General features: G+C 34.7%; 1 protein-coding gene across 1 annotated transcript in view; it reads left to right on the top strand.

Annotated features, from left to right (window-relative positions):
- The window catches only part of SEC23A (Sec23 homolog A, COPII coat complex component), a 28,866-nt gene extending 7,543 nt beyond the window's left edge, over positions 1-21,323 (top strand). The window contains 22 exon segments of the mRNA XM_032231082.1: positions 1,210-1,267; positions 3,066-3,152; positions 4,045-4,281; positions 5,527-5,606; positions 6,350-6,494; positions 6,818-6,976; positions 7,458-7,573; positions 8,763-8,886; positions 9,713-9,793; positions 10,900-10,989; positions 12,129-12,235; positions 13,530-13,567; positions 13,570-13,682; positions 15,739-15,816; positions 16,376-16,463; positions 16,466-16,536; positions 17,466-17,492; positions 17,494-17,523; positions 17,525-17,554; positions 18,539-18,694; positions 19,274-19,339; positions 20,558-21,323. Of these exon segments, the coding sequence (XP_032086973.1) occupies positions 1,210-1,267; positions 3,066-3,152; positions 4,045-4,281; positions 5,527-5,606; positions 6,350-6,494; positions 6,818-6,976; positions 7,458-7,573; positions 8,763-8,886; positions 9,713-9,793; positions 10,900-10,989; positions 12,129-12,235; positions 13,530-13,567; positions 13,570-13,682; positions 15,739-15,816; positions 16,376-16,463; positions 16,466-16,536; positions 17,466-17,492; positions 17,494-17,523; positions 17,525-17,554; positions 18,539-18,694; positions 19,274-19,339; positions 20,558-20,647 (2,071 nt within the window). The 3' untranslated portion in view covers positions 20,648-21,323.
- Positions 21,324-27,615: the final 6,292 nt, after the last annotated feature.

Here is a 27,615-nt window from a genome sequence, read left to right as displayed (position 1 = left end):
TACAAAGGCACTGAAAAAAGTGACATGACCATTTTTCACGCTTAGGACCATTGCAGCATCCCCATAGTCAAGTGATCACAATTCAGACGCTTGGCAACTAGTTCACATTTATGATGGTTGCAGTGTCCTGGGGGTCATGTGATCACTATTTATGACCTTCTGACAAGCAGGGTCAATGGGGAAGCCAGATTTACTTTGCAACTGTGTTACTAACTTAACAACTGCAGCGATTCACTTAACAACTGTGGTAAGAAAAGTTGTAAATGGGTCAAAATTCATTTAACTGTGTTGCTTAGTAACAAAGTTTCAGCTCAATTGTCATAAGTTGAGGACTACCTGTATTGTCCAAAACAATTAGATTAATAAAATCCACATTTTTGCTCTTACAAACACTTTGATTTTGCTTTCTTCAACTTACATATCAGATGTGTTGAATAGAAATTTAACTAAGGTCTGCTCTACCTTTTACCCCCTTTTACTGTGTCTCATATGGACACCAATGATTTTGAGCTTTGGTAATTGGTTGCATGATAAAAAATATCAGGCTTCAGTTTCAGTTTGCTGGTTTAAGCATTATAGTCAATCTCTCCTTAACACCTTTGAATCCTGGAGCTTATGCTTCCTTCCTTGACATATCGGTTTGTGATGGCGTGTTTTCCAATGAAAATCAATTGCATCATTGGCTTGTTTCTTTGGTATATTTTTTTCAACTAGTATACCCATTTGGAGAAGGGAGAAGCACAGCTCAGCTGTAATAATACTCCAAAACTGAGAAGAGAGCTACCACAGACATAAAATGCCATATAAGTGGTAACTGATTTGAGTAGAGAGTGAATAAAGCAGCTAACTATTGTGTTCAAGTGGTTATAGCTTGCTTTGTTCATTTGCCATTTCTGATTGATGCCATATTGAAACTCAAGAAAATTAAGTGCAAATCATGCTATGCAAACATTGTTCTCTTTATCAATTGTATATGAGTGAATTAGTATTGCATAAATATGCTACAGAATATGAGAACTGATTCTTCAGTGAACCTAGACAGCCCAGCAAAAACTAGAGATGGAGCTAAAATAGAGCATCCAAAGAGTCAAACTTAATAAGCTTTGTTAAATAAAAACTAGAGATGAAAGTATGTAATATATATTCAGATTTGAGCTTGAAACTGCATTATCTCATAATTTATTGAAATATTTAATATTATGTTTGTAGCCAGGTTGATTATCGAGCAAAACTATGGGCTTGCAATTTTTGTTATCAGAGAAATCAGGTAAGTCAACATTTATATTTGTCCTAGCTATTCTAACGTTTTTTGCTTTATTAAACTTACAGATATTATAGTGATAGCATGGTAAAAATATAAAGATCCAAAAATCATTTTGATGTTATATAGACATGAATTAATGTTAAATCTGAAATAATAGTTAACAGAGCAAATGTTGGGTAAGTAAAGAAAAAGGAACTGTAAATCCTGAAAAAAAGTCATTTTCTTATCTTTGTTGAAAAATGATTACATTTTTTGACAAGCAAAATTGTATTAGTAATTTTTTATATGTCAAATGTAAATTAATATTTCTGATGATGTATATGGGTAATCTTTACTTAATGACCATAATTGGACTAGAATTGCCATCATTAAGCAAAACGGTAACTAGGCAAAGCACCATGTAGCCACCCTTTAGTGATGGCAGTTCCTATAGTCTCAACCGTGGTTAGCCAGGACCATGCCATCATTTGGCAAGGATCTCCTGCCTACCATGCTTGCTTCTTCTTCAACTCTCCCCATCTGTTCATATCTCCATCACTGTCATTTTTGCCACCCTACATTTTCTGGTCTTATTCCTATTCTCCAGTTGATCTTCATTATCTTGTTCCTTTTGCTGCTGGTTTGGGACCCAGGCACTGGGCAAGGGTAAAGCCCTGCAACAGAGCTTTGCCTGCTGAGGGGAGCTGGCTGAGCCTGTCTGATGGGACAGCAAGGCATGGCATGCTGCATTTCCAGGTGAGGCAGGAAAAGCTACAGTTTAGGTGGAGGCAGTGAGGGAGGTGGTGTTCAAGAAGACAGCAGAATTGGAGTAAGCTGAAGGCTAGGCACTTCCTGGAGGTGCAGTGTGTGGAAACACTCCTGGAGAACCGGCCTGCCAGGCTTCAACAAAGATTGGAGGCAAGAACCTAGTGTCAACAACCTAGGCGCAGTCCCTCTGTTCTCTCTTGGCTCAGTCTTTCTTCTGCAAAGCCTTGCAAAGGACTAGCAGCTTTCAGTGCACCGAAGCCCATAGACCTGTTCTTCCAGGGCATTTTTTTCAGCTCTTGTCCCTCCACTTCCTCCAGTTCTGCTGCCACCCTGAACAGCACTTCCTGCACAGTTTCCACCTTGGGGGAGCCAGCGCCTCTCCTGTGTAGCCTAACAATGGAGAGTTCCTCCCTTTGCCATCCTGCTGCCTCTTCCCCTGTAGGGCCTGGGAAGCTCCCTTCAGCTGACAAGGCTCTGCCCATCCTTTTGCACTTGCTGTGTATATCCCAGGGCTGCACTCTCACCCAGCTCCTGCATCCTGGCCCTGCAGGAGGAGGAAGAAGACTGAAGGTCAACTGGGGGTAGTGGCAGGGGGGGCGTGTAGCAGGAGTTTGTGGCAAAGAGCAGGTGATGAAAAATGTAGAAGCCAAATATTGATCATGTGACTGTGCGGGTGCTGCATTGGCCAGAACTTCAAGGAGGTTGTAAGAACTTCATTTGGTTGTAAGTACCATTTGTTCAATGACACTCTAACTTTGAATGGTCACTGAACAAACCAAAGAACACAAATAGTAATTTGTTGTTGTCATCCATTCAGTTGTGTCCAATCCTTGGCCACTCTAATTAATATCAAAATAATCCCAAAAAATAAATTGAGTACTTTCCTTATTGTGATGTGCCTCCCAGGCTAAATGGGGAATGGTAAGTCTGAAAGATTTCAGGTAGAATGATATGGTATGAATATTAAGATGCACAAATAGAAATAAGGATAGTAATAAAATTCAGAATGTGATGTATTAGGCTTATATGAACATTTCTGTCATTTTCCTTTCAGTTTCCTCCTACATATGCTGGCATATCTGAGGTGAACCAGCCTGCAGAACTTTTACCGCAATTTTCTAGTATTGAATATGTTGTACAGGTAAATATTATGATTAAAAATTTAGAAGTGAGTGTTGAGCTAGTTAACAATAGTAGAGGAAGAAGTTGTGATGACCAGTATGGCAGCATATAATAATAATATGCATTAGCATTTGTTAATATAATGGAATAAATCAAAATTATGTTTTTCACTGTTTGGCATAATTTGATGTGGTATATCACAGAACTGTATGATTTGTTTTGTAAGAACAACATAGATATTTCTCATATGATAGCATATAGATGCTTGCTCAGCATTATAGATGTTACCTATCACATTTGTTCTTAACACATTGAATAGTATAACAACATAAACACAGAAATGTTTATTAACAAAGGACAGGTAGTTCCTTAACTTACAATAGTTCATTTAGTGACCGATCAAAGTTACAATAGCAGTGACTTATGACCAATTTTCACAGTTACAACCTTTGCAGCATCTCTATGGTCATATGACAAAAATCCAGATGTTTGGCAACTGGTTCACATTTATGACACTTGCTATGGATCATGTAAATCACCTTTTACGATTCTCTGACAAGTAAAGTCAGTGGAAAAGCCAGTTTCACTTAAAAACCAGGATACTAATTTAACAACAGTGATTCACTTAACAACTGTAGCTTGAAAGGTCGTAAAATGGAGCAAAATGCACTTAACAAATGTTCCACTTAACAGAAATTTTGGGCTCAATTGTGGTTGTAAGTCGAGGACTACCTGTAGTGCAGTAGCAAACACTTAAATGTTTTGATTAGTGAAAGGAATAACAAGCACAATTCGTTTGGCATTATTAGTCTAGTAACACTATTGACAATCTGTATTACATGCTAATTTGTCATGATTCTTTTGTGAATTAATAATATTAATATTACAATGTTTTTTCATTTTACTTAAAGCGTGGAACTCAGATGCCTTTGATATTTCTTTATGTTGTTGACACTTGTATGGAAGATGAAGATTTGCAAGCTTTGAAAGAATCCATGCAAATGTCATTAAGTCTCCTACCTCCTACTGCTTTGGTAGGGCTTATTACTTTTGGGAGAATGGTGCAAGTTCACGAGCTTGGCTGTGAAGGAATTTCCAAAAGTTATGTGTTCAGAGGGACAAAAGATCTATCTGCAAAGCAACTTCAGGTAGATATCTGATATTTAATTTGATCACTTATTCTGTGACTATTGTGTCTTGGTAAATAGAAGAAGAAAATGTTTACTGTGGTGAACAAAGTATTGTAGTTCAGGAATTAAATGTGCATTTTCTGATTTTCACTTAGTTTTGATTTTAAAAATGTTTAAATGGCATCCTTAAATCTCATGGGAAATGTTATAAAGTTTGAATTACTTGTCCAGTACTGTCAGTGTATCATGTGCAACTTTAAAGTTGCCATTAGTACTCATACTCTTCCACTTTAAGATTATTAAAAAATTGTAATGACTTCAATAACTTTATACACACATACATGCAGTAAGAGGGTGTATTAGTCTCCATCTAGTGGGGCTTTTCTCCTCTCAGGAATCCTTTTTCTTCTTGAGACTTGAAAGCTCATTAATAAGTGAATTGTATAAGCAGATGGAAAGAGAAACCTTGGACAGATATGTCAGAAACTCATGCTCAAACTTGATTCTTAATTATAAGGGAACATAATAGGATTCAGAAAAGGAAGCCAGATAATTGCTTGAAAATGAAAACAAAAAGCTAATCTTACTAATCTATAATAAACTTCAAGGTAGCAAAATAGAGGTATTAACATAGCAATGAACTGCTTAGGCGGAGAGCTGTATCATCCTTAAACAAGGCTAGACTATAGATTAGTGGGCAGCTAGGGAAAATACACTTTTATTTTTTAATTCAAGATATTCCAAATTGGGTTATGGATGGCAGCTCTCTTAGTCAATAATGCTTGTATGTTTTTTTAATAAGCACTTGATATAATGAACAATAACCTCAAGGACCAAGAAGAATTACAACCAAGGCAATGGTCAGATAAAAGAAATTTGAATTTGGGGCAGAAATGTAATTTCAGAAAGCATCTCCGATATTATCCTCTCTAATTCACATGAAAAAAAAGGAGGAAGGGGGGAAAGCACCTTCAGACTTGCAAGATTCTGTTACTAAAACCCTACCAAAACGCTGGTACTATATTGGCTTGCATGTCTTTGATCCCTAAGTTTGGTCTATCTTGAAGACCTTCATGAGAATTAGGGAAGATCATGCCTCAAATCATATTTTTGCCCCAAATTCAGATTTCTTTTATCTGACCCATGTCTTAATTATGGCTCTTCCTCTCTTCAAAGTTATTCTTCCTGCCAATTTCATATGGATTGTTGTTATTTTGAGTGATTTGCCAAATATATAACTATCCTGTTATACATTGTTCACAGGAAATGCTAGGACTTACAAAAATCAATGTATCACAAGGGGGTCGTGGTCCTCAGGTACAACAGCCACCACCATCTAACAGGTATCAATTTTTATTTTTAAAAAAGTTTTGTCTAAATTGCTTTACACTAAGTTCTGCTTTGTTATGTATTTTCATAATTAACTTTATCAGTGCTGAACCCTTATGAACCAGCATTAATCATATTTTTATTTATTTATTTTGGCTAAGAACCAAAATGATCAGTCTAGGCTACTAAAAAAACAATATATTATTTTGGTCTGTTCTGTGTTGATCTCTTGAATAACTTGGGTTATATCCATTGTTATCATGGTGACTATGAACTCCTGAGTTGATCCTGTTTCCATGCCACATGAGAGCAGATTGTAGACTCCAAGAATTGTAAACCTTGGAGACTTTACTGTCAGTCCACTGAAAGCATTTAGCAACTCAGATAGGAATGTTGTTGTGGAGCAGGGAGTCTGGTATAGCAGCAACAAGCCAATTACTCCCTAGATTCCAGCTTCAACCAGAGTGCCTCACATCTGTTCATATGTGGAACAGGATGGCTGAAAGTCTTGGAAGTCTCATGGATAGTACATATTTTCCAAAATGAAATCCAAAATTTTTTTTTTTGCTAGAACTACTCTCATTGGCATTATTCTTTTCCTTTCCTTTCACCTTCTTACTCATTGTCAAAACGTTCTTTAAAACAGATTTTGGGTGGGACACAGTGTAGGTAAATGGAAATGGATTTCTCCTTGTGTGAGGATGGATTTCACCTCCCAGTTGATTTTTTTAAATAGTTTCCCTTTTATTCTTTCTAGATTCTTACAACCAGTACAGAAAATTGACATGAATCTCACAGATCTCTTGGGTGAACTGCAACGAGATCCTTGGCCTGTTCCCCAAGGGAAAAGACCTTTGCGATCTTCTGGAGTGGCTCTTTCTATAGCTGTAGGACTGCTAGAGGTAACAGTTATCTCTGATATAGGAAAATAATTAAGTTAATATGAGTTTGATTTAAATTAAAAAGATAATTCTTTTTAAAGATGGTAAATGATTTTCTGAAACATTTTCTTATAAATATCAAATATATTAAAATTTGAGCAATAATTACTTTATCAGATTTACATATCTCATTTGGACAGTGAGATGGACAGCAAATTTAATACGTAAATAAATAAATAAATAATTGATAATGCAATTTATTTTAGAACACAAATAAACAGTTCTAAATATCAATGGAATGGCTTCAGGAAGCTCACTTGTTTCTTGTATTTATTATCCTGCAGTGTACTTTCCCTAATACTGGTGCTCGCATAATGATGTTTATTGGTGGGCCGGCTACCCAGGGGCCTGGGATGGTTGTGGGAGATGAACTTAAGCTCCCTATAAGATCTTGGCATGACATTGAAAAAGATAATGCCAAATATGTTAAAAAAGGTACTAAGGTAAGAGATTCAATAAATGCTGATTTTCATTTATGTTAGCTAAGGTGTGTTTGATACATTCCAAAATGGTCCTTAGTTTACATATATTTTTCAGAATTAAAAAAGTCTTTAAAATGTTTACAATCTTTCTAAAAATATTCTTTGAAATATTGTGACAGTTATAGGCTTCATATGGTATACTAAAAAAATTGAATTAATACTAATGCATAAGTACATCAATTTATAATCAAAATACATTTCATGAGTTGTGTTTGTACAATATGCATAATAGATATAATTTTGAACATTTTGTTGACATTTTTGTTTATCTTATGTAATCATGGAAAGAAATACAGCATTCAATACTATCAAAATATACTGAGAAGGATTAAAAGGGTGTAAAGCATTACACCCTTTTATTTTGTCAAAGAGCTGAATACCTTCTGTTAATGAATGGCTATAGAAACTCAAGTAACTGGGAAAAATTATATTTTTTGTATAGCATTTTGAAGCTCTTGCAAATCGTGCTGCTACAACAGGTCATGTTATTGACATCTATGCCTGCGCATTAGATCAAACTGGTCTTTTGGAGATGAAATGTTGTCCTAATCACACAGGGTATGTATTATATGAAAGTATATAATTTACTGAAGAAATATTTCAATAAACTGTTCAAGAAAAGCCAATTGCCAATTGGACTTGCATATCTGAGCATATGGAGTTAGTATGCGAGCCAAAACTTTTGATGTTTAGGAATAGACCTCATAAATATGATTTTTTTTTAATTTACTCAAAAGTTAAGTTGTATCATTTAATTTTGTAGCCCTATTAGGTTAAAATGTGCTCAAATTGCTAAATAGGATGTATGGGTATTGCTTGACTCATTTGGGACCATCCACTTATTTCTTTCCCTAAATCTATGTATCAGGCAGACATTGAATTTTGATCACATGACCACAGAGTTGCTGCAACAACAGTAACTTGAGGCATGATTTGTAAATCCATTTATTCAGCTTCTTCATAGCTTTGAATGGTCACTGAATTAATAGTTGTAAATTTAGTGCTATCTGCAGCTGCTCTTCAAATGAATTTTATTCACCTGCCTGGTGAATTTTATTTCTTCACTAGACAATCCATGATCCCCTGAGCCATTGTTTTAGAGATGTTTCCTTATTAGTTTCCTCAATCCCTTCAACAACAATAGAACTTCTAATATTTTTTAAAAATTCAGGGAGGTACAGTATTCAGAGATATATTTGTCTTGAAAGACTATGTTGAACTATATAGCAATATCAGGAGTTTACCAAGAAATGTTTTTATGACGTTTTGTATTATATCAGAATGTTTTATGATACTTCTACATATGAAATTTGTTAAATTTCAACTTCATGAAAGTCATGGGTCATGGATATTGAATGCATTTTGTAATTTAGCTATTCTGTAATTTGAGACCCTGTGCTAAAAATTAATTATACTATGATGCACTGTTTCACCCAATTAAAGGTTATGGGAATCAGAGTTTTTATAGAATATAGATTATGTATGCTCTTGAATAAATTATATATTAAAAAGTCGGTATATATAAAGTAAAATGACAGATGCCACATTTATTTACTTCTGATGACCACTTTTAAACATTACATTCACAAATATGAAAAAATATAAATAAATATAGAAGGGCAGCGGTTTTTCCAGATGCAGATATGTGCAGTTGTAGTTGGAGACCAGGTTCTGAAAGCAATAAATGATAATGTAACTGTTCTTTAGGACTGTTCATATCTGTCTTATTTATTTATTTATTTTGTAGAGGTTACATGGTAATGGGAGATTCTTTCAATACATCTTTGTTCAAACAAACATTTCAGCGGGTGTTTACAAAAGATGGACAAGGGCAATTCAAGATGGGATTTGGAGGTACCTTAGAAATCAAGGTAAGAAATGACATTTTCTATAAAAAAATAAGGTTCTCGTGTCCTTATCCCATAAAATCTTACTGTGCACTCAGAGCTAAACAGACTTTTGTGGAAGGAGAGTATTGCTAGCAATAACATTTAGCTTAAATTTTTAAAGCTTGGATTAAAGTACTTTATTTCACTGTGAAAACAAGCTCTTTAAATTGAACAGCTTCTTTTCACAATGAAATAAAACACTGACTGATGTCCTTGGGTTAAAGACGCAAAGTAAACTTTTAACTGTGCAGCTCTGATTCTGCACTTATTGTTTGGCTAAACTATATTAATTTTATTTCTTACAAGCCCACAAAATAAATTGGTGAATGCATTTTATGTTCCTGTGCAGTTACATTTACAGGCCAGTACCTGTGAGAATTCTATAATCATGGCCTCTATACATCCGTAGTATGATTTGATATAATGCTGAATTGGTAAATTATAAGGCTTCAAAGGACAATAGAAATATTCTAATCCAGATTCCTGCTCCCAGAGATCATCCAACATCTGTAACCAATTACTCCTCTAAAGGAAAATAAATATTTTAAATTTAAAGAAAACCAAGTAATTTTGGTATAATAATATGAGAAAGTAGTGCACAAACACTAGAAAATTTTTTAATGCAAAATATAGTTTTGAGCAAGAAACATAACCATTTGTTTAGCAAAATCATAGACAATATTTTTCAAAGGTTGACTGGTTCTGCACAACTACTTAGTTTCACTTTTATAGGCTACAGTAAAATTACTAAAGTGAATTTTAACCAACCTTTTGTGTATTATTCTCTCTTATTTTGAAATCTATGTAGACTTCAAGAGAAATAAAGGTATCTGGAGCAATTGGACCCTGTATATCTCTCAATTCTAAGAGCCCTTGTGTATCAGAAAATGTAAGTTATATAAAATGAAAATCAGGTACCAAAGTTTCAAAATATCAATGTTCTTTCTATGCTGCTTCTTCAAAATCCAGCTTTTGCTTCTATAATGTCACAGAATATGGCATCTGAATATCTTTTTTTCATTGCTACTTTACTAAGTGCTGGTCTGTGACATATTTCTTGATTGCTGATTATTTTACTGTTGCTAATTGATGTTAAAAAGTACAAGTTATTCAGCATTTCAGTATCTACACTGTCAATTCTAAGGCTGGTTGCTGTATCTTTTGTCATTAATTTGGTCTTTAATTTTACTTCCATTTTTTCACTGTGCTTTCATTACTAGTGCTTGCAGATCATTTGCATTTTCAGCTATCAGAGTAGTGTCATTAGAATAGTACAGGTTACTGATTTTTCTCCTTTAATTTTAAAAAACACATACTGTATATCTTCTTCCAAACAAGCTTGCCCCAATATGCATTCCACATGTAGGAAGAATATGACATTTTAAGGAAGTATTGTATTTTTCGGAGTATAAGACGTACCAAGGTTTTGAAGAGGCAAATTAAAAAAAAAAGTTTTTGCATTCTGCAAACCTCCCATAGATTTTTTGGATCTACGCAAGGAACGCCTTGCTAAATATCAGCATAGATACTCTGTTGTTTCTTTTGGCCATAAGGTGGCATTTCGTTGCTTCCATTGTCAGATACGCCAGCATGCATCTGAAGTAGGCTTTAGTGTCTCAATGTTTTTTTAAATATAAAATGAGTTAAGCCTTTGAAAACGTTCATTCTTTTTGGAGAGGGCATTATTAGAGTTCTAGAAATAATGATTATATGGACTTTACTTCAAAGGAAACATACCACTAGGTATGGAATCTGTAGGGAGGAAATGCCAAAATAAATAGCCTGTATTTGCTTTTTACTTTCTTCCTTCTAAATTATTAGTAGGTGTTGCTGATTTGTGTTATCTCAGGTATCATGAAAAAAATCTCATAAGATTTCTGCATCTAAATAAATCAAAAAGAGGTATTCTAATGTAATACATTTAAAGCCAGTAAGTTTTACTAATATGTAGCAGACTGTATTATTACTAAAAATTCATTTGCAATCTCCTTATAGGAAATAGGAACAGGAGGTACTTGTCAATGGAAGATTTGTGGACTTAATCATACTACAACTTTAGCTTTGTATTTTGAGGTGGTGAATCAGGTAAGATAAAAATAGCTGAACATCCTTTATTGAGAATAACAGGATTGAAAAAAAGGAGTTACTGTAATTTTACAATTAAGTGTTCCTGCAAAGATACTGTATTTTTATAAAAATAGAGTATTAGCTTGCCTTAATTGGCTTTGGGGAATATTATTTAAATATGGATATTAATAGAAATGAAATTTAGCAAAATTTTAGGGAAGAAGGTATGTAATCTAAAAGCTGAGTTTTCTGTAGCACATCTTTCAGTGTTTGTTTTTAAAAATTCCTACTTTATTGATAAATTGTTTTGCAAAGAAGAATCAACACATCAATAGAAAACTGAGTAATTACGCTGTCTGATTTATGACTAACTAAACTTAGTTCCCTAATATTTGCATATTCAAATAAGGGTGGTCAAACTGGCAATTACTATGTAACTTTCCATAGGAGAGCAGCAATTACATTTCTGTTCTCTGCATTCATCCTTCTCTGCTGCTTCCATCTATTATAGCTTCCTATTTGTAAAATATGTTTTAGAAATAATAGATTAAAGTTATTTTAATCAGAGAAGAATTGCAACATAAAATTAGAGTGTAGAAAAAAACATGGATGAAATTGTTTTGTTTGACCATCAAAGATAAAGGAGAGCAAATTCCATGCTCTTCATTTGAATTGTGTCAATTTGATGAGACATAAGCATTGTAAACAGTCCTCTTTGATAAAGAATAGGAAACAGGAAGGTCCCATTTTATCTTATCTGTGCCATAAACTCAAAAGATGTGTGCAGACAAATTAACATTAACAGTCATGATGAAAATAGTGGTTATTTATCTTAATCTGTTACATTACAATGCTACATATAGCACTTCGAATTTTTTCTATGCTAAGAATTACTGACCTGTTCAATTTAATATAGAACAGGATGTATTATCAATATTAAGAACCATTTTTGTTTTGAGAAATCTATGTGTTTTTCAAAGGTCCAGTTTTAGATATGTTTAGATATTGCTAAAGATGAGGAACAAATTTACGGATTTGGTAATTTATCTCATTTTTGGCAAGTAATTTTTAAAATAGATTGGGTAATACAGTTACCTCCTTAAATTCCTTTCTCAATGTCTTTATTATTCTATCTACCTTTTCCCTTGTCAAAATAGCACAATGCTCCAATTCCTCAAGGTGGACGGGGTGCAATTCAGTTTGTGACTCAATATCAGCATTCAAGTGGACAAAAACGTATTAGAGTAACCACTATTGCCAGAAAGTAAGCATTAATTTTTGATGTAGCATTCCAGACACCTGATGATATGTACATTAGTTAATGGTATTCATAGGAAAGTGATGCTTTGATAGACAAGTTGAAACCTTGCATCTTCGGTTGCAATATTAAACCAGATTTATATGCTTGAGAAGATGTAGAACAGAGTCTGTTGGTGGTGGGGGAAGAAAGAGAGAGTAAACACATTGTAAAACAATTGTTCAGAATTAATTTTGAATCTGAGACGTGTACACAATTCTGTTGAAGTACAAATTGGTTGGCAAAAGAAAAAATTACAATATTGGGCATACAACCTCTCTGTATAATTATGCATTATTAGAATGTACATGTGATTGTAGCATCAACTATTTGCTTAGACAGTGAGGTCAATGAACTAGTGTTTAACTGAGATAATCAGGTAGGACTACAAAGCAATAGTAGTTTTGAGAGAATAAAGAGATAGTATTTCATGAATATAATTTCTTTCTAGAGAGTTCTTGTTATGGGTTTTATCAAAGTATCCCTCGTTCCTCTTAAGTTTACCTCTTGGAATCTTTTTCCAGTTTATTGGCATTCTTTGCTTTTCCAAATGTCTGTGGTTTTTCTGGCAGTTTATTTTTCTCTGGAAAAGTGTATTTGGAGAGGGGTGTAATGTATCTATCTACTCTAATGCCATCTTTCCTCCTTCATATCCATTGCGGATTGTTTTTAATTATAAAAGTATAATCCAAATTTCATAAACAAATATAACTATTTCTACTCAAATTGTAAAGCTTGATAACATTTTATTTAAACTGGCAACATTTTGCTTGCAGTGCAGATCTAATATACATTTGGAATCCTGCAAAACCTCCCATGTGAATTAGGAAGGTTTTGTAAAATCCTACATTGGATTTTATTTTGTCTTATGTTGGAGGGTAATACTGAGAACTAATAATAGTGGTCATATAATATACATATATAATATTGGGTATTTGTAGAAAGTGAAGTTAGATAAGGAATTTAAAAACCCAAATTACTTGTTTTGTGCAAAAAAATACTTTAAACTAGATAAAAGTCACAGGTTTTGCAGGGACTGCAAGAATTTTGTTGCTTGTACAGTATGCAGTAATCCATATCTGATACCACTTTCTTCTGGGAAATATTCATTGCTGGTTGTTCTGCAAAGAATGCTTGCTATAGTGTTAAAAAGGAATATAAAGAAAAGTTCAGATTTGTTCAAGTGACAAAATTATAACTGCTGTTTTTGCTGCTTTTTGGCTTAATTTGTGATAAAATGTTGTTTTTTTTCATTTTGCAGCTGGGCAGATGCTCAGACACAGATTCAAAACATTGCGGCTTCTTTGACCAGGAAGCAGCTGCCATTCTTATGGCAAGATTAGCAGTCTATAGAGCTGAAACCGAAGAAGGACCTGATGTGCTTAGGTGGTTGGACAGACAGCTTATCAGATTGGTAAGGCATTCAAAATGTTTTAGAAACTGTTTCCTTTCAAGGGTGAGGTCTCTTCAGAGATGTTTATCCAGAGGTTACACTTCGGAACAGTTATTGTTCCATATTTGTTCCTCAGCCATTTGTTTTCATTATTGTAGACAGAAAAGAACAGTTAAGATCTTATGTTTAAATATAGGCACCATGGCAGTGATCTCATATGATTAATTATTGCTAACTACTTCAAAAAAGTTGTAGAAACCAGAAATTTGATAGAGCTTTTTTCAGCAGAGTAACAATTTGGAAAGCGTATTTGAATATTTATGAATAATAAAAGTTTTTAGCCCACTTTTAGTTAATTTAACAAATCCTGTAATAAGTGTTTTCAGAGGTAAATCTTGAACTGAATCCAGATCTTTTTAAAGCAGAGACTGGCTGCAGACAGAGCATTCCTGCTCCTGAATAATTGGATAGTTTAGGAGGTAGTTTTTATTATTCCTTTTTTACCCATAATATATTTTAGGGCATAAAGCCTCTTTAGAACACTCTAGCTCACTGATGGAGAATTAGTAAAATCACCTCCCTCGTTTCTCTGATTGTTGATCAGGGATTTCTGCCTAGAGCTTTTCTTGTGCTATGAACAGAATGGTTTATTTGAATCAATGGTGGGATTCAAATAATTTAACAACTGTTCTCTGCCCTAATGACCAGCTGGGTAGGTGGTGGCTCAGTGGTCATGTTGACCGGGTCGGTGTGGCCAACTCATCACTCATGTCGCTGGGCGCTTGTCCATAGCTGTTACAATGTAATAAGGGTTAACTGGAGAGGCAATTTCTGTAAGCAGGACAGTAAAGGATTAGGCTAGAAACGACACCAGAATGTTTCCTTCCTGCCTTCTTTACAGGATTAGCCCTGTAAAATGGAAAAAAAACAAAAGGAGATTTCTTCCAACAACCGGTCCTCCAAACTGCTTAGAAAGTTAACAACCGTTCTCCCGAATAGGTGCGAGCTGACTGAATCCCAACACTGATTTGAACCCATTCTATTGAGATTAGGCTAGTGGTACATGGTTATAATGCTAATAATATGTAATGATGTGTAAGAACAGTATTTTGTTATTTTTAATCATTTCCTTGTTTGTATCTAAGCATGAAATAGTTCTTAAGTAGTAAAATACCTTGTCAGAACAAGTAGGTTCTGCACATACTAACTTCCAACTTAATATGGTATTTATAAATTAGCAGTTGCATTAATAATGACTTCAAATAGCTGTTGTGAGTCCAGTGGATTATGATCCTAGTAAAAAAGTAGGTATTTTAAATGTAGTTCATGCCAAACTGAGGCTTTCATTTTTCTTATTTGGCAGCAGGAAAGTTCCCACACATCTCAGTGCATGTTTTCTTCCACTATGAAATAGGTTCTGAATTGGATCTTCTGTTAGCCTCTGTTACTTATTTATAAGGAATATCCTGACTGCCACCTGCGACACTCTTTCCTAAACCTGGGCTTTTTAATTTCTTTTAGAACTGAACATGTCCCTCTGCTAGATCTCATGCCAATCCAATGTTTTAAAAATACTAAAACCATAGTGGGGAACAATAAACACCTGAAAAACCTGCTCACCGTGTGATGAAAAATATTAGGAAAAATAGGTTGTTTTTTAATCTGACATACATTTTGTATAATAAACTGTTAATGTAAGAAATAAAATATTTATTTGAAGGTGATTGCTACTTTTATAGTTATTATATTAACAGAGTTTCTCTCCACATATGTAAGTTGCCATAGTTTTTCTCAGTTGCTGTATCATTCAAGTAACAATTTATTGTCTGGAAAACATAGTTGTGAACATAATTGAGAGCAAAAAGTAGCATCAAAATAGAGAAACTATTATTTAGAGATATTCCTGACTATTAAAGTTAATGTAATATTTATGGATACAGAATGACTCGAGCCTTAATACTTTTCTGAAATTGGTTTGCAGACTTTTAGAGGAAGATATAGTACACTATTATTTTACAACATAATAATATTAAAAATCCTATACTAAACACATTGACTTTGCTTTTAAATCTCGCAGTGCCAGAAATTTGGAGAATATAATAAGGATGACCCAAATTCCTTCAGATTTTCAGAAACATTCTCCCTTTACCCACAGGTGAGTAAGAATAAAGCATGATTACAGTCTGACAAAAGCATGTTGTCAATGCAGAGTAGTTCATCTTATGACAAATCAGAAGTGAAATACAGTGGAAAATTATTGTTACCTGCATCTTGGAAATTTTGAGGCCAGCAACTTGGTTAATGGAGGTGGAAGTGCTGGTCTCCAGTCCTCTGTAAAAATGTTAGAGATGAAGATTTAGAAAAAATTGATAGAGGCAACCATGAACAGTTCTAGAAAAGGCTACCTGAAAAGCTGTTTTTTCCCCTCCTAAAGGATATTACTTGCTACTTTTCAAGATTAAATTGATTGTGTGTTATTTGTGAATACTGCTTGATTCATCATGAACTAAAAAATTCATTATATTTAAAAGTTTGATTATAAAATCTATATACTGAGACAGCATTATAGGTATAATCTTACTGTAGCTGTTTCAAGAGGGGAATTAAAAACATTTCTCATTCAGATAATGTTAGTGCAGGGACCTGAATTTAATGTACAATGAGCTTAAACATTTGCTATAATAGACTTACATTGAACTTGTTTTCTTTTGCAGTTTATGTTCCATTTAAGAAGATCTCCTTTCTTGCAAGTTTTCAATAACAGTCCTGATGAAAGTTCTTATTATCGCCATCACTTCATGCGTCAGATCTGACTCAATCACTTATAATGGTTCAACCAATTCTTTATGCCTACTCTTTTAATGGGCCTCCAGAGGTATAGCACATAGGGAAAAAATCCAAGATAACATATTTTGCTTCATCCTATTTTTTAATCATATGCTATTTTGTTACAAAGGCTCAGATTTAAATATAAGTTAAGCAGATGAAATACGTTTAGCATCAAAAACATGAAATAAATAAATTGAATATTTGTCACAAAATGGTAGACTCAGCAGTGATTGACAGCATTGAAAGTGGAATCCTTTTTGTTTGGCATAGGGACTTCTAATTACTATCTTCCTCTTCCAAAATTTAATTTGTGCAACACAAAGTGGAAAAAATTCTTTATTGAAGATTGATTTTTAACCATATGCTAAATGCCATCAGATGGCTATTCAATACTTGCTCTGGCCTGGAATTGCTTTTGGATACTGTTCCCAAAAGTGCATAGAGGAGCGTACTGCTCTGTGTTTCTAAAGGGAAGATCAGGGATTGCACCAGGTACTAGCGGTTGGCAAAAACCTGGTTGGAGTTTTTTTGGAGTGGGGATGGCATTTAAATGTATACAATAAATAAATAAGCTACAGGATGAGAGCTCACTGCTTTTTCTATACACTTTTAAAATCACATTTTTTTTTTAAAAAAAAAGGTCTTTTACATGTATGTTTATATACGTGAGCGTATGGAAACCTGTATAATATTTAATACTAACAGAATGTAAGTGAGGGTTAATGTTACTGTAAAATGTATTGCCTACTGAATCAAGATATCAAGGATCCCAAAACATGGAATCATACTTCGTTGTTGTTGTTGTTGTTATTATTGTTATTGAACATGTTTATAAGGCTCATGCTAAGCTATAATTAAACAAATAAGAATACCTTATACATTTTACTTTATTTGCTAACTAATTGGCACAAAACTGTCTTTAAACTTTTTGATGGTTTCCAGTATATTTAATTAACATTTTTCCTTTTATATTAGCCTGTTCTTTTAGATAGCAGCAGTATTCCTGCCTGATCGCATACTTCTCATGGACACTTTTTTTCCAAATTCTTATTTATCATGGAGAGGTAAGAGGAAATAATTTTTGTTTTCTTTATAAAAGTCTTTGAGTAGCAACTACAACCAATATAAATTTTGCTATTTTTGAAATGGTACTCATTCTCTGAGAAAATTTACCATTTAATCTGGGGGGAAAAAGAGCTCTGAAATCAGCAATGGGCAGGTTCAGAGCAGAAGTAGACATGAACTCCTTTCTCATCATCCTCATTTTTTATTTTCCTTGCTATATCTGTATTCACCTCAGTTATCTTTTTTCTTTGCTGTGTGTGGAAGGGACAGCTTGATATATTTACTGTACAATATGATATTGTTACATGTCCTATAAAGGGTTACATATGAGATTCATTTTTTTCCCATTACTTTTCCTTTTATCTTGCTTTTGGTCTGATTCTTTTTTTTACTTTTACTTTTAATATTTTTATTCATTTTTAAATTTAATAAAAATATTAAAAAGAGATTTTGACAACTGATGTGTTGTCTAATATAGTCAATAAAAATCTGCTACTACCAGTAAGTTATATATATATATATATATATTTATCAATTTGAATTATCACATGGCATTCGTGGAACTAAGTAGGGAATTTATGATATAAGTATATTTTAAGTACATGAATATTAAATAGTCACAACCATATTTGTTGAAAATGTGAATGTATTTTTAAAGGATTTAATGAAATGCCATAATTGTTGAGTTTCTCTTAATAAAAAATGATTGCAGTACTAAAATTAATCAATAGATAGCCTATTGCGGTATTATCCTCCAGATACTCTGTGTTTGTATTTGGTCTGTAGTTGTTATTTATTTGTTTTAATCCTATTTAATCCAAGTCCCCTTAGAGTTGCCTGGTAATTGAGGCAGCATATGAATAATTGAGTAATAATGGCAAAAATAATAATGTTAATGGATTTACCTTGATCTAGCAGTCTTATTATTAAAACTGATTTATATTAAATTTTCACTAAACAGTGAATGTTGAATTGCTGTCTAGACTATAGCTCAGTGGCGCAAATCAGGCTATCAGGATATGCCAGAATATGAAAACTTTCGTCATTTGCTCCAAGCCCCAACTGATGATGCACAGGAAATTCTTCATTCAAGATTTCCAATGCCACGATATATTGATACTGAACATGGAGGTAGTCAAGTAAGTTACTTTGATTTCTACCTGGGGGATTGTCTGTTAAATAAAAAGCAGATAGTTTTGGTAGAGTTTTTGGTAAGCTTTATTTCATATAATTAAAGGGAGCATGATTGAGTATGTATTATCCTGTGTGTTGAACTTGGGAGAGATGGTCTTTCATATAATCAAAACATATAAACGGTGGCTTTATTGCCTGTTGAGAACCACTTATAGAATACTCTGTAAGTATTTTAATTTCTGTCATGCTTTCTCCAGTGTGGTATTGGAATGATATGAAACCACTTAATGTATTGAATTAGCACATTGTTGCTCAAAGATGTGGTCTTTGGTTGTTAAAGAAGAATATCAGTATTTGGGGGTGTGCGGTTCTTTTGATAAACACTAGTTTTTAAGAGTAGTATATTTATATACACAAAACAGAGAAAACTGTTAATACTAGTATGCATTGATCTTGTTCTTCGATGCATAAGGAAATATGTAGGTGAGGGCACAATGTATCATAAAGACTCACTGTACATGCTGTGATTGAAACCATTTTAACTGTTATTTAATAAAATAATCTTTTTGTTTGTTTCTTTCAAGGCCCGTTTTCTACTTTCTAAAGTAAATCCATCTCAAACACATAATAATATGTATGCTTGGGGACAGGTAAGCTTTAGTATGATTAATCAACCTGCATAGAGTAATTAAAATATTATTTTCTGTGTTAACATTTCTGAGCATCTTCAAAAAAAGGACTAAAAGTAGATGGAGTGGTAAATTATCTACTAATTAAATTAAGAAAATATTGTATTAGTATTTTTCTAGAATTAGACATACATTTTTGATAGAAAGTCTTTAGTCTTTTTAAGTAAGACAAATCTTCAAAGTTATTACCTGTGTAATTTTTAAAAAAAACTGCTTTTGTTTCTAACATTTTAAGAATTTGATAAAACTATATTGGATATATTTATTTTGTGTATATCTACTGAAAAATAGATTAAGAGTTTGATTGTATTATAGATAACTATTCTAATAGATACAGTCAAAAATCATTCACTTTTTTAGAAGATAGATTCGTGAAACGAAAAGAAGAATGTGCTCATGAACTAAACTGCAAAGCAAATGTGAGGTCTGAATCCAAGATACACAGCGTCTGTTTTTAAATAGTTTTCTATTTTTACACACATTTTGCAAAAGGCAAACTTAGTTAAGTTTTAAGAGAGTTTTTTTTATGAGGAAACTAAATATAAGGTGTAAAGCATAAGACCAGAAATTCCAACAACAGATGTCTGTACCTCAGAGCATATTAAAGATTCCATTCATTGATGGCAAACTGGTTAAATTTAAAGTAATAGAACCTGAGGCTAGGACACATTCTTAGAAATAGGGATGTTGCTGTAAATCAATGTTTGTTTTGCACTATGCTTACCTCACAATATGACCAGGAGGGACAACATTCCTGAGAGTGCCACATGTTTGAAGGAAAAGTAGTTGCACATAGGCAGTCCAACTGGGGACTCCCATTTTTCACAGCTTCTTTTGCTTCCTTGTAATAAATTTATGTGACACAAAATCTTTATTATTTATTTTAAAATGTATATATTGCTGCCCACCTATCAAAAGGAAAACCGAGTGGTGAACAGAATAACACATTATATTAAAAACCACAGTTTAAAAAAATGAACCGGTTAAGGCCCCATCTACCCCATGCCAGTTTGTCAACCTTCTAGTTTCACTGCCTGGGGAAAAGCCCACTGTAGTGTATATGCACTGCTTTTCTGAAGACCAACAAAGCCAGGATTGTCTGTATCTCGGGGGAGAGGCTGTATCATAAGGTAGGCACCCTGACAGAGGAGGCTGCTAACATCTTCCATTCTGTAATAGGAATCTGGAGCACCAATTCTTACGGATGATGTCAGTCTGCAGGTCTTCATGGATCATTTGAAGAAACTAGCTGTATCAAGTGCTGCTTGAAAAAATGTGGAATTTTAGACATGCAGACAAGTTGAAACATTTTCACTTTATTATTCTTTGTATGTAATTGCAAAACGGAATGCCCAAGCTGCCTAACTACATATAACAATGTAATTTTCAAGAGAGAGTGTATATTATCAAAGGCCTAAGAACAAACATAATTTTGAAAAGTAAATGAAATAGGAATATTGAGAGAAGTCTTTTAGGTTGCCTTAGTCCATTGATGACTAGCTTTTTAAAAAATATTCTAATGGTGGAAAGTACCATTCTGGTTTGCACTACGAAAATATGGCATAATCATGCTTATTCCTTTTCACTAGCAGAAGAAATTGATAAAATACAAATCCAACTTGGTGATATCTGAAAATATTTATTTTCTCTGTTTAGCTACACATGGATGTTTTAATAGTTTTGTTTTTCATTGTTTGGTAGATAAATTGTTTCTATATGAAGAAACCAAGCACACAGAGATTGAAAAAATAATTGTTATCCAGTTGTTATCCAAAGCTTATACTTTGATAGTCTTCTAGTGTCAATCTTGCTACAATTATTCAAACTCTATAAAATTGAATGAGTTCAAGAAAGGCAAATTAATATCCTATGCCTATCGCAAATGTCTTTGCAAGAGAATACAAAAATTGTACTATAAATAAAAAATGTTGTCTGTTCTCAAATATACTTTTTTGTTATAATTATATAACAGTATAAAATCGTGTGTTCTTGTGCTATATTCTCTTTCTGTTTTCTATTAAATTATATAGGTGACAATTATTTTCCAAACAGTATTATACACTACATGCCATAATGATTACAAATCTGATAATATTTAGCTTTGTTTTTTGATAAAATCTATATTTACACACATGTACATATCTTTAATAATAAATAAAGTTTTTTTCCCATTTGAATACAGATTGGCTTGTTGAAGCTATTTCTATACTCAATATTTGCTAAAGGTACAAAAGTATTCTTAAATATAGATATCAAGACATATCTTGTGGCATTGTATTATATATGATAGAATGTGTGAGCTCTTTGGCCGAATGATGAATACAAATTGAGCCTAAGGAGGAGTTTGACGATACATTTCAAGAAACAATATCCTTTGCAACCTTGACTTTAGCATCTTTCATTTGTAGAGAAGGCATTTGTAGCTTGACTGGGAAAGAATAACTTTATTTAATGGTTCCTCATTTTAGCTCGTCCTTATTAAAACTGTTATTTGAAATGAGTACCTGTGAGGTTCCCTCCCCCCGCCCCCCGGAATGTAAAGGTGCAAGTCCAGGCTATGCTTTTTACCCTGTTGAAAAGCAGGTTAAAATATTTCAAATGGATGAAGCGGGCTGTGCTTCATTTTTATAAGTGAAGTTAGTAAGTGAATATCAATACCCAAATTAATGTATTGTCAGGTCTATAATGAGGGTAAAAAGAGTCTTAGTAAATCAGCCAAAAAGTCTATCTGGCTGAGCATTCCTTTTTCCTAAAGCGCCGTCTATGTGAAGCCCATAAGAACTTGAGCAGGAATGCATGGATCTTAATAACAACTTCTGTGATTCCATAACACAAAAAGGAGACACATTTTTACTGATTTATCTACCACAATTTCTTGATCATTTTATGCCAGTCTAGGATGGCACATTTTAACTATGGCTTGTGTCTGAATCCAGAATGTTCTTCTATTTTTGGTTTTCTATCCCCAACGCAGCACTTGCTAATCGACAGACATGTATAGTAAACATTTCATACACAAAACATAGGCAAAAATCAATTAGATGAACAGAAAATACTTTGAACATGCATGCAAATGTGTGTTTCATAGGTTAGGATCTTTGAAATGCCATCAGTGGCAACAGCAATTGATAACAAGCTTGCTAAACCACAGTCATTTTGCTGATATAGAAGGGTAATTCTGGTTTGTTGAATAACACATATTTAAAATAACTTTTAGTGCAAGTTATTTGTATATATAGCCAATGTATTATTTTTATTTTGTTTCCCTTTTAATATATCTGCTGTTTTAGTGCTCACTTCTCATGTTACACTCTTTTCCAGTACTTTACTATCCCTTTCAATTTTAGCCACTCTAAATAATTTGGAGCCATCTCCTAACTAGCAAGGCTGCTGTTAATAGGGTGAATCTTCATAGCTGGACTGGGAGTGTTGACAGAAGAGGCTGTGGTGTGCTGACCTTGGGTGGTAGCAAATTGAATTCCTGTGCAAGACCTGTAGCTGACCCACTGCTGTGCAAAGTACCTTAAGAGTCCATTATTCTCTCACACTCCCATCTCGGAAAGATTTGGCAGTCTGGGTCCATAAGCAAATGATGTGCAGCTGTATATCTCAATCCATGATTGATCAAACAATGTTTTGTCCTGGTGCCTGGAGGTTTGTAGAGTTTGGATGGGGAGGAACAGACTTGGACTCAGACTGAGTGTCTGGTTTTAATAAGCTTCTGTTTCCAGGGATTTTCTAAAATTAATTACTGATGGGATTCTACTTTCTCGGGCAGAATTTGTATATAATTTTGGTGTTCTGGACTTTCTGCTCTTGCTTAGTAAGCAAATGGCAGCTGTGCCAGAGGGCCTTTACTCAGTGATGTTTGATGCTCCAATTATGGCTTCTGGATTGGGAAGTCTGTTTATGCCTTAATCATCTTTTGTTTGGACTAATGTATTCTTGATGATCATCTGGGAGCTACAGCTGGTCTAAAATGATACAGTACAATGAATAATAGGAATGTGTCATTTTGCTGCATATCTATTTTGCAAGCTGCATTGGCTACTAATCAGCTTTCAGATGTTATTCAAGATGTTGACTGTCATCTGGTAAGATCCCATAGGGTCAGCATGCTCCAGGTCCAATGGGCAAAGCAGTGCCATTTTATGGTCCCCAAAGTCTGGTTGCTCCTGTGTCCTGAAGTCTGCATGGTTCAAACTCAGTTGCCCATTAGACTCTTGAAAATCAGGCCTTTTACCTAGTCCTGAACCAGGATTTTGTGATTTAAATTGTAATACGTGTGTGCTATATCATTTTTTGTTTTCTCCCACTTCAGATTTATTAGCTCCTTCCAACTGGATTTGTGTGTTTGTGTGGATTTTAATATGGTTACATTGCTTTATGCTGCCTAGAGGCATTTCAGTGATTGAGGCAAGCTAATAAATTGTTTAAATAAACAGTTTGGTAAACTCCTTTCCTTGAGTCCAAATCAATTAAAACCAATTAAAATGAAGTGTGTATAATTGTGGGTTGTTCTATTTAGTGCTTATATCCCTGCTGTTTATTAGGGTTGTGCAAAACCTTTGAAAGAGGTGCTTTCTTTTGTGGCTCTACTAAAAGTTTTATTTGGGTAACAGATCTAGAGAGTACTGGGGACTTCTGAAAGCTTCCCAGGATTTCCAAAACATTCATGTGCTTTTATATTTTGAGGAGGAATACTTTCCTCACAGTAATGTGTTTTTTTCAAGGGATTTATTTTGTGTATTTTACACAACCACACTATGCATTTACGGTATTCTGATTCTTTGCTTCCTATTCTAGGACAGTTTTTTAGAAGGGGAGTCTTATCCCATTAATTCAGAAAGAATTATTTTTTTGTATACCTTATATCATTTGACAACTCGGTTTATTTAACCATGCTTACTGAATAATCCACAAAGATTCACATAGCAATATATACTATTATTTACATACCACAAACTTAACCCCAACACATCAATTGTAGCTTAATATAATCTGTGGATGAAGTTACAATTAGTGCAAAAGCATCTCAAGTCACAGTTATCTGCTCCATAAGTAAGACCTGTAAGTCTACAAGGACCCCCAAATTGTGTACCGTCTCAGGCAGGGGGAATGCCAAACCATCCAGAACCAAAGATGACATATCACATGGGCTGGGTAGGGGGGAGATCAAAGATCCAGAACATTCCATTTTGCCAGGTTTGAGCTGGAGCTGAGTTCTTAGATGTTTACCACCTCCAGGTACAGTACTTGGTCAGCACCACAACATCATCACCTGCCCAGCAAGAGGCACAGATGTATAGCTGGTTATCAGTGTGTTGTGGATATCACATTTGGTGATGTCTGGAGCTGGGCCGCTAGTGACCATTAAAAATTCATGCAGAACAGCAGCCACATCTGTCTTGTAATGGATAAATGCACTTCTGATTCTACTTGGCTACTTACATGGATCAAGTAAAAGCAGATTTTTTTTAAAGCAGGGGAAAATTATTTTTGAGGAATTTAATATTAACAACATTAAGGAAACAGATGCAGGAAACAGCTAGGAAGATGTATGGATTGTAGCTTTACAAATGATTTAAAGGACAATTAAAGAAGAATAAAGAAACCACAGAGAGATGGAAGTGTTTCTTTTTGGTCTGCAAAAACGTAAAAAATATTCCTATCTCTAAAATGTAATATATTCTCTGTAGACCTCAATTGCCTTAAAGATAACTCAGATGCAAAGTACAGCAGCCAGATTTGGCAGTAGATGATAGATTATCAGTGGCGGATTAAGGCTCACTGGTGCCCTAAACACTGACAAATCTTGGTGCCCCCCCTCCTTTGTACATACTGCACAAATCTTCATTGGGTTTTTTTTCTTTCTCAGCTTTGTGGTGCCCCCCCTCCCTGGGCCTGGTGCCCTAAGCATGTGCTTAGTCTGCTTAAGGGTTAATACACCACTGTAGATTATAACATTGATCTTGCTACTGATACACTACCGGTAGTTGTCAAGATACTTTCAGGTCAAATTCAAAGTGCTCATCATTGCCTATAAAGTCTCCTATGGCATGGTGCCAGGTTAAATTAGAAACTGATTCAAAACATTTCTGTACATTCAGTAAGATCATCTAGGAAAGGTCTGCTTAAGGATCTTCCTCCTAACAGGGGAAGATTAGATATTGGACCTTCTCACCAGTTGCCCTATTGCTGTAGAATGTCCAATGAACCATGGATGTTTTTTGGTTTTTTTTGGCTCCTGACATTTTGAAAACAGTGAAGGCATCTTTTTAAGTAGGCATTTGACATAGAATCCAGTAGTAATCAGACAGTTATTGCAGTTTATGTCTTGCTGTAATTTTTATAACTGGCTGGGTTCATTTTTCTGGGAGATTAAGTGGTAGTAAATAGGAACTGTGTTTAGTATTGATATTTTAGATGAAATATTCCCCAGCCATTTGAGTGGACATATAGAGATATCGAAACAAACACACAAACAATCAAGAAGGAAGTTGATATTTTCAGGAAGAAACTTCGTAGAAATAAAAAAGCAGTTGATAAATGTATTCATAATCAAAACAAAATGGAAACAACAATAAAAAATAGAAAATAATAAAAATAGTGCTCAAATGGTATTCATTTGAATGGAATTTATTCATTGGTTTATTCATTCCTTATTTTGTAGCAAAATATACAACATAACACTGATTTTTGCATCATTGGTAGCTTATATACCACAAACTTAATATTCAGGAGAGATTCAGGAAGTATCAAGTTACTTTGCTGTTCTAGGTAAATTAATGGAAAGCTTTATTAAAGAGAAAATTATCAAATTTTATTTAATAAAACAAAACAAAATATAAATTTTATTTAATTATTCTGTAGATCACTAGGAATGGAATTGAACTAAAGCTCAACTTTAGTGTTTTATTTTCTTTACACACACACATACACACACACACACATTCGTAGATTTTCACGGGTGTAGGTATGCTGGTCTTGTTGTATTTGGGTCTTTTCCCATGTAAGATTGAGATTGTCTTGGCAACGTTTCAGCGAGGTCTCACTCGCCATCTTCAGGCTGGGTTTTGAGGTTAAAGTGTGATTGGAGCTGCCGTCTTTCTATAACGTTTACTATAATGTTTACTGTTTACTGTTTATTAAATTTATAGGCCGCCCAATCCCGGAGGACTCTGGGCGGCTTACAGAAACAAAATGTAAGAAGATTAAAAACAGATAAAACATGACAATTTTTAAAAAGACACAACATGCACCCAATCTAAGCGGGGCTGGACCTCAATCCAGCCTGCCGGAATAACCAGGTTTTAATAGCTTTTCGGAAGGCCATGAGAGTGGGTAGGGTCCGGATCTCTGGGGGTAGCTCGTTCCATAGGGCTACTACTCCGAGGCGTCGCCAGCTGGCATTGTCCAGCTGATGGCACCTGGAGAAGGCCCATCCTGTGTGATCTTATCGGTCTCAGGGAGGTGTGCGGCAGAAGACGGTCTTGTAGATATCCGGGTCCTAGGCCATGTAGGGCTTTAAAGGTAATAACCAGTACCTTGAATCGTGCTCGGAGACCAATAGGAAGCCAGTGTAGCTCGCGGAGGATAGGTGTAGTGTGGGTGTACCTAGGTACACCCAGTATCGCTCGCGCGGCTGCATTCTGGACTAATTGTAGTCTCCGAACACTTTTCAGCGGCAGCCCCATGTAGAGAGCATTACAGTAATCCAGTCTTGAGGTGACGAGGGCGTGAGTGACTATTTGCAGTGCCTCCCGGTCCAAATAGGGCCACAACTGGTGCACCAGGTGAACCTGGGCAAAGGCCCCCCTGGTCACAGCCGACATATGATGTTCCAACGTCAGCTGTGGATCCAGGAGGACCCCCACGTTGCGGACCCTCTCTGAGGGGAGCAAATTTTCTCCTCCCAGGCTTAGGGACAGACTAGCTGGGCTGTCCTTAGGAGGCAACATCCACAGCCACTCGGTCTTGTCAGGATTGAGTGCGAGTTTGTTCACTCCCATCCAGACCCTAACAGCTTCCAGGCACTGGCACATCACTTCCACATCACACATCACTTGTGTGTGTGGAGTGCTGGCTTTATTTCAGTAAGTGGAATGATTGGTTATGTGGTTGTATCATGATTGGTAGATTGGTGCTGATTGATGCTGGCTGTGTATCCATTGTTGTTTCGTGTTGTAATTGCCTGGGTGGTGGGTGGGGCTCATTTGTTGACTAGTGCTGGTTTC

Source organism: Thamnophis elegans, chromosome 1, assembly GCF_009769535.1.
Source record: "Thamnophis elegans isolate rThaEle1 chromosome 1, rThaEle1.pri, whole genome shotgun sequence".
Taxonomy (NCBI): Eukaryota; Metazoa; Chordata; class Lepidosauria; order Squamata; family Colubridae; genus Thamnophis; species Thamnophis elegans.
Note: the sequence above shows the minus strand (reverse complement) of the source record. Positions and strands in the feature narration are given on the sequence as shown.